Raw genomic sequence first — 8660 nt, forward strand, 5'->3', positions numbered from 1 at the left:
GAGATTAACTTTGGTGTTAGGACAACTCTTTAGAGCTCAAATTAAAAAGAATTAATGGAAAAAAGCATTGAAAATACTCTCCTGACCCTAAGAAAACTTTAACATGAGCTTCATGGGTACAGACAATGTGTCAGTAGTGAGAATTATGTAAATCACTCATCTGCTAAGCTCATTTCAGTTGAAATATATGGAAATGAGAAGTTTACAATATAAATTTGGCAATAGAATTGCGGGTTTCACTGAAAATAGTTTTTTGACATTGAAAAAGGGTTTGAATGTAAAGTTTTTGAGATCAACAAATGATCTAGTGTGAAGAAATTGCTACAAAACAATAGAAATCCGCCATTTTGAGCGAATTTCAACTAAGTATGAATTGAAAACTGGGTTGGGGAAGATCTTCGTGGTTTGCAAAAGTGAAAATTTTCATAATTGAAATGGTAAAAGATAATTCTTGGAGATTCTAGTGCTTTTCATGGAAATTTGATCAAATTTGGTTAAAATGAGGGCAATTATGGGTAAAATGGTCATTTCTCGACCATTGGCCGGCTGGGTGATCTGGTTGCAACTGCTTAACATTTGGGTGATGAACTTTGTGTTTGTATGATCCTTGGCCTATGCAATTAAAATATTTTTAGAAAATCAACAAAAATTCCTCCATCAAGAGCGGTAAAATGGTTATTTTAACAATAAATAATTTGGGGTGCCTACAATTGTAAATGTCGGGTACATCTATCCCTGGGTCACATTTGCAACTCTGTTCTTCAGGTCACTCCACCATGCTATCCACCGACTGCATAGCTTCCAAAGGAGTCAGATCGTCACCGCTACCGACAACAAGAAAGTCATTCCTTAGGATTGACAAGGTCTCTAAAATTTAAATTAATTAAATGTTAACAAAATTAACACACATCCCATCATGCAATCATGTATTAGCAGATCTAGAATATGAAATAAATATGTGATAAGATCATCACAACAAGATAGACATATAATACATGTATTGGTCAAATCTAGATGTTCAGACCGAAATAAATGAATAGATCCTCCAAGTGTTGCAGTAAATGAGAACTCAAGTTTCCAAATAGTAAGGATAAAAAAAAATCACTCTCACACAACCATACACCTATTGCTCAAATAAGATTATTAACCCGTAAACCCACAGTTAATATTACCCATGAATATAAATATACAATGCACTAAATCAATCTGATTAAAAAAATGATCAACATTAATCATCATATATGAATGTATGGACTAAATGAAATAAAAGAGCACGGGGTACAAGGCAGGCCCATGCATGCAGCTGCTCAGGAAAGTGGTTTTTTTTTCGTTTCTTTTATTTTATGTGTATAATGATGGAGAACGTGGTACAAGGCAGTCTCATGCTGCGGTTACTCACAAAAGGGCTCATTCCCTTTTCTTTTATTTAAATGTCATCTCACAAAAGAAATTTTAAACAAACACATGGCAATGCAAGGATAGAAGGTCATCATATTATATGAGAATAAAATAAACTTATTAATATGTTCGATTCACCCTTCACCCAACATGTTGCAGACTGGGACCTACGACCTGCCTTGCTATGATGATCGAAGTAGAGAAAGCAAGCATAGCATTATGATGATCTAAGCAGAGAAAGCAAGCATAGCATTAGGCGAGCAGTGTAACATGCCATTCTTTGCTCCCTCAGGCGAGTGGTGCAAGTGGGCATAGTGGTAAAGTTTGATTTTCTTTTGATGAATAGAGTAAGGCCAGGGCAGAGACAGGATTTTTTTTTTTTTTGAGAGAGGCAAAACGGTCCAACGATCAGTAATATATTACATATATAATATATTAATATAATATATATATATATTATATACAATATATGTATGTATATATAGACTCACACATTATATAGTATTTGCAAACTACAGTGTAGCAGAAGTGAACATATGTCATATACAATTGCACATGTCATGAACTTGAAGCGCGACCTGTCCTATGACACATTTTAGTAGTTGCTTGTATCATTAGCACAAAATGTGGTCTGTCCTAAACAGATAAAGTACTCTATTTTTATTATAGTGACGTAGGTGTGAGCATAAGATGGACATACAAATATCACAACCCAAAATTTAACAAACAAATACATCTATAAACTCCAAAACCAAAAAGATAAATGTTACTTACCTAAAACAAATCGTTTTGTATTCTTTCTATGTATAGCACAATCAGTTTTTGCCTATGTTTTTATTGAAAATAGTTACATATAATCATTCATTCACCTGTATAATAAAATGTAAATAAAAACTACATCATTTATTATTAAAACTAAATAATGACTCAAATAAACATTAACATAAAAAGGATACAACAAAATACGTTACTTATTGTAGTTGTGTTCTACGACTTTTTATCTTGTAAAAGGCATCAATAATATCATTTGGATCAAACAGTTAAGCAATTTTTTTCTCAATATACAAAAACAGATAATCTGCAAAAAATTCATCATTCATTTTGTTACTCAACCTTGTTTTAATAAATTTCATAGCAGATAATGTCTTTTCTATGATTGTATTGGAGATAAAAAGTGTTAGAATGAGACTAAGCAACTTTTATACATAATGACATCATTCACTTTTTCTACTATATATCAATGTTTGACATACATCTGATATTGTACTTAAATTTTGAAAACTTGGATGATAACAAAAATCATTATTATAATGTCTCAACTGATAATTTAAACTTATAAAATCTGAGTTCATAAAATCTTCAAGATAAAACTTCTGTGCAAGAGTATATGCATCTCATGTATTAAACAACTCATATTGATTTCTAAGGTTGAATGTCGACATCAAACGAAGTATTTTCATAAAATTCTCATTAAATTTACTATTCAATTCTACCATCTAAGAAACAATGGTAGCAATAAAAATATCGACATGATAATGATGTCTCTCTATACTAAAATTATGTTACGATGAGAACGTGATCCTCTGACAAAATATTGAGCATTCATATATGGAATAGTGATATCATGTGTCATACAAAATGCTCCCACAACATCTACAAATGAATCTCAACCAGTCATTCTAAGTTATTGTAGGAACTCTTTTGAATTATAAACCATAGTCATTGCATTCAAAATGTCATGTCTTTGCCTTTGCAATGCCTAACAAAGAGTATCTCTCTGTCCTAAAATTTCTTGTATCAAGTGCAAAATAAATACAAAGTCAAATGATGTGATTATGTTGTAAACTTAATACTTTCACCATGTATTTAATATGTTGGTCTATTGTCTATTAAATTTTCTAATATATAACATGGTGCATCAAACATTTTTATCAATATCTATAAGGAGACAAGAAATGTGATCTCCATCTAGTATCACCAGGCCGCTGTAGTGATCCAATTTGATTAAGTCATCTTTCTGTTTCAAGTTCATGTATATTAATTCTACATGCAATTTCATATGTTGAGCTTCGTGCAATTTATCATTACATTTACTGCTTGCACTAACAATATTAATTATGTATGTTAATTGTTTAAAAAAGTTATGAACCCAACAACTTCTTTTGGAGCTGGAACAAATGCAAGTTATAATCTATGACCAAAACAATAAACATATATGTATAAAGACATTCATTCAAAATTAATGTTTACAATCCATTTCATTCACCTCGCATATTGCTAGCACCATCATATCTTTGTCCTTGTATATCTAAAATACTAAGATTATATTGACACAACAAAGTAAAAATTACATTCTTTAAATTAATTGTTGTAGTATCATTTACATGCACAATATCTAAAAATCGCTCTTGAACTTGACCTTGTTTATTAACAAATCTAAGAACAACAACTATTTACTCTCTCTTGGACTCATCTCAAGCTTCATAAATAATAAAACAATATTTAGCATCATCAATTTCTTCTATAATTTTAGTTCACACTTTACTTGCAAAAATATGTAAAATTTCATTCTGAACTATCGCTGATGTATATTTAGCATTCGTTGGAGCGTTATCTAAAACAAGTTATGCAACTTTGTCATTATAACTAGCTAAAGTTTTAATAAACTCAATAAAGTTACATTGATTCAATAAACTTGAACTTTCATTATGACCTTTAAAAACACATGCTTGAAATGCTAACTAACGAACTGCGTCGATAGATGTCTTCAATCTCAAGCAGTTGTTGTGAATAAAATCTGAACTTTGTTTTTCAATCATTTTATCTATGTGTTTTCTTTGATGAATTCAGTCATTAAATGCTCATACATTCACATTATGGGGTGAATTTTGTCTTCACTCTTCATGACTATGAAATGCACATATTTTCTCACTACCACCTACCAAATAGACTTTCATTTGAAGCTACAGTACTGAAAAGATAACATGACAAACAATATGAACTATTTATCTTGGGAGAATATTCTAACCATGGAAATCTTTGAATCCATGAAACTTGAAATTTAAAATGATGATTTGAAGGACCTAACTGGTTATCTATAAAGCTTGTGCTTATATGACCCATGATTAAAATATGCTCACCTAACTTCATCTCTCTCATTTATTGATATCTCTCATATAAGACGTTGCAACCGTGAATCACGCAAGATGTTTGCTGTAGTTTGAATTTTTGAATACTTAAAAGGTGGAGGATCTGAGTCAAAAGACCAACATAAAGAGCTTTCAAACAAGAACAACCAACATTTTGGTTTTCTCCCTCTTGATCAATAACTTTTTTTTTTTCAAATAATCTTGAATATTTTTCATCATCTTCTCAATAGGCTAACACGAAAAAACTGAAATTTAAAATAGAAAATAAGATTTAAACATATTGAACTCAAATCATTTCAGCCGATTATATGCTTAATTCAAAACAAAAAATAGAAATTTGTGAGCGAAATCAGGCTTGGCAGCATCTTAGGCAGTAGTGCTCTGTGCTCCCTAAATGGCCTAAACAGTAAAAGGTAGTGGTCTGTGCTGCCTTAAATGAGTCACTAAGGCTCCTTGACATCATTGACCCCTTCCTAACAAAAAAAAACATGGTGAAAAATTGTTAGATAAATGAAAAGGAATGAAGGCAGCAACAAGTTCTGTCAAAGAAACAGGTCCAACAAAGATGGTTTAAATTTTTCACCTGTTGGATCGCATTCATCCTATGTGAATCAGTCATGAGTCTCTATACCAATCAAAGAACATAAAAGGCACATAAATAGCATAGAGACTAACATCGATTCCATTTCAAAAGCAAACAACAATCAAAGAATGAAGAAATTGAATCCATTTGACACTTACGATATTGCTGAACTCTTCAGCCGATTCCTTTTGGACTTCATATGGATGAAAAGAAAACACAGTTAGAACATAGAAGATACGAATGTGCTATAGGTAAGAAATCTGGATGCTTTCTCTCCTTATTTTCAGAAAACAGAAATTGGCACCTCGAAGGCTCAAAAGACCATTCAAAATCATGCAAAATAAGTAAGCAAACAAAGGAGTTTGCAAATTTACGTGACAAATTCGAGAAATAGTTGATTCTATGAGAAATCAGACAAGAACAATATAAGAGTCAGAACAGAGATGGTTAGCAATGATACGATGATCACCCTCAACCGATAAACAGTGAACACTGAAGCCAGGCGATAAACAGCAAACACTGAAGCCAGGCGGTGCAGCGGCGGTGACGGACCAACGGTGTCTAGGGCGGCAGCAGCCGATAGCGCTCCAGCAGCAGTCCAAACACCAGGCAGAGTCAGACAAGAGACATCAGGGGTCGCAGACACAATGGGAACAGAGACAAAAGGGGGTTGCGGGCTGCGTTTTGTTGGTTGAATCTGTTCATATCTACAGGGGCCAAATTAAGTCCGGTTCGCAAAGCTATAGGGATAAAATAAAAATTTTCAGTTATTTGAATTTAATTTTTTTATTTCCCCGAGGTGGGGCCACGGCCCCTGCAGCCCCTTTGACTCTGCGCAAGGTATGTCCGGAAGACGGAAAACCTCTTTTTCTTATTATCGATCCTTCCCCCAGAGAGTGACCAGGCCTCTGCACCGCTTGCTGAGAAGGGGAAAGGCCCAACGGCCCTTCCTTGTCCCTCCTAGTCTGCTCCCTAAAAAAAAAAAAAAAAAAACCACCGAGGGACTTGACGGTCCCTCCCTCTCTTCTTTGCCTCAAGAGGCAGAGGTTGCCTGAGGGGGGCACAGCCAGGTACCTCTCCCTCCGTCTACTACCCAATGGCGACGGCGCCGCCTCATGACATCGATTGCCGGTGCTTTCGTCCTTGTTACTCTAGTGGCAGCGTGCTACCGTTGCATCTGTCGCAGGCACCAAAAAAACACAACATACTGGCAATATGATGACAGTTTGTCAATTATAAAGTAAAATTTTTCCACGAGACAATGAGTTGATATGTAGCCTTCTGCTCTGATACCAATCAAGGATAACAGTAAGATACTGTCTCTATTAAACCACAGGTTAGTTTGGTTACCGCAGAAACTCAGCGGATGAAGATCAATTTCGTAGCCTTGACGGGGATGACGTACTCACGGTCTGGGGAACGCCAAAATCCACAATCAGCCAGCCATCAACAACTCCACCCTTTCGTTCTTATCATGGATATATTTCCATATGTATCCATTGTCATTCTGCCGACACGTTCTTCTGTTTTCTTTTTAAGATTTACGTTTTCACTTTTCAGTCATAATGAAAACGAAAACCGCCAATCTTGCGGGTGAGGTGCATTACCGCACATGGCGCATGGTTTGGATCCTGCCTATCCCAGGCGGAACCAAAATCCAACATTTGTAAATTGCATCTTTGTTTTCAAAGCAAGTAATTTTCCAAAGCGACAGATATTTCAACACAAGTTTTTCTAAAAACAACCTCAAGGATCAAAAGGATTGGAACATCTAAATCTTAAGAAACCCAAATCTTAAATCGAATCAAATCTTCAACCTTGACCAAAACTCTTAAGTCCGTCAAGGTCCTTGAAAACTAGGAGAAACCAATATCAAATTCCCAATCCCTAGACTTAAAAATTAAACAAACTTTCGGTAATTAAAATATACCGAAGGTCTAACTCAAAACTTTTATAAAAATACCAACAATCGTAGATAGCTTAATAAAATCACCAGACCAGACCATAATATTAAAAAGATCAACACCCTAGGACCTAAGACATTAACAAAGAACCAGCACTATTATCCAAAATATAAAACCCAAAACCTAAGTCAACATCTAAGGCTAGATCAAATTTTAATGGAAGCTTATTAAAAATCAGCAATTTTTTAAAGTCCAAAGCCAGGTTAAGGTTTTAGTTTAAACCAGGTTGGTTTGGTAGAGCCCAGCTCAGCTTCTTCAAGGGTGATCACATGAGTGAAGCTTGAGTCAAGGCCTAAACCAAACTAGGTTCAACAAGCGGGGTGCAAGCATCCAAACCAAGTTTGGTCTGGTTCATTTAGGAACAATCCTTGAGTATTATAACCCTTATGTTGCAAGTCTAATTTAGATTACTCCCTAATTCTATATTTAGCATAATTAGGTCCAACTCTTTTGGGATTACAACCCTAAGAGTTCTCAACCTAATCAGTTTGGTCACAACCTAGGCAGAATAAATCTATCCTTAGTCGTTTCTAGATTTACTTGCTTGAAGTTATAACTTATGGAATTACAAGCTTGATTTGGCTAAGACATTCAGGTCAAACCCTTAATTAGCATCCAAACTAAGCTTTGAACACATCACATTAACCTCTCTAAGATATCGACCTAACTCACTCAAGTCCTAAACCAAGTACATTAATTGGTCAAGTTAGGAATCAATCAACTTAGTATTAAAATAAGAACAATAAACCCCTTTTCTCTAGCTAAACTCATCAATTAGAAACCAAATCCTAAGAAATACTCACAAAATGCATGTTAATCTCAACTTTAGAAATAGTGGCAAGTTAAATGATATAAACAATAATCTTAAACATCCACTCTAGGATTTCAAACATCAAGGACCATAATAAGTTTAAATTGAACCTAAACCTTACCCCTTTAGGGCTAGTTTAGAACTTAAGCACTATTAGGGAACCCCCTCTAATAAGATAAATCAGTGAAAATCATGCAAAATATAGAATTAGGGACATCATTGCCTGACCTATGATGATTAGTGATTAACAGTGATCTTTCTTATTATCCAAGCTCCCTTAATTTTGAGGTCACTTTAGGTTTTCAATAGAAAAAATGATTTTAACAAGTATCTGCATATTGATTTTGAAGTCTTAGTGTTGTCATAGATTCATAGGGAAAAGTCACAAAGGGAGAGAGAGAAAATATGACACATATACTGCAAAAGCCAATTGAGACAAGATCAATATCTGCATTAACCCAACCGGAAAGATGTATCATGATGCAAAGAAAAACGTCAGTCATCTCAAAAGAAAGGAAATATATGATCTTGTCCGGCAGCAATAAATGAATGAGATTCTAGATACATTACATCTATCAAGTAAGCTTGATATATATCATACAACCATAATAAGCTCGAACAGTGGAAGATACTTGAAATTGTCAACCATAACAATCAATCAAATATTAGAAAATAAGGAAACTTAATCTTCAAGTTAGCTGCTGGAAAGCCTTGTCCAGCAAGTAAAGCATACAAAGCAAACAAATAAAAAAAAT

General features: G+C 34.3%; 1 protein-coding gene across 1 annotated transcript; it reads right to left on the reverse strand.

Moving 5' to 3' along the window:
* Positions 1–712: 712 nt before the first annotated feature.
* Positions 713–6751, reverse strand: LOC126410201 (uncharacterized). Its single transcript, XM_050078619.1, has 4 exons — positions 6738–6751; positions 5600–5837; positions 5289–5323; positions 713–824 (listed from the first exon to the last, which is right to left on the reverse strand). Exons 1-4 carry the CDS (start codon positions 6749–6751, stop codon positions 767–769), a joined length of 345 nt encoding a protein of 114 aa, XP_049934576.1. The 3' UTR covers positions 713–766.
* Between the last annotated feature and the right edge of the window lie 1909 nt (positions 6752–8660).

The sequence above is a fragment of the Nymphaea colorata genome, chromosome 7, assembly GCF_008831285.2.
Source record: "Nymphaea colorata isolate Beijing-Zhang1983 chromosome 7, ASM883128v2, whole genome shotgun sequence".
Classification (NCBI taxonomy): Eukaryota; Viridiplantae; Streptophyta; class Magnoliopsida; order Nymphaeales; family Nymphaeaceae; genus Nymphaea; species Nymphaea colorata.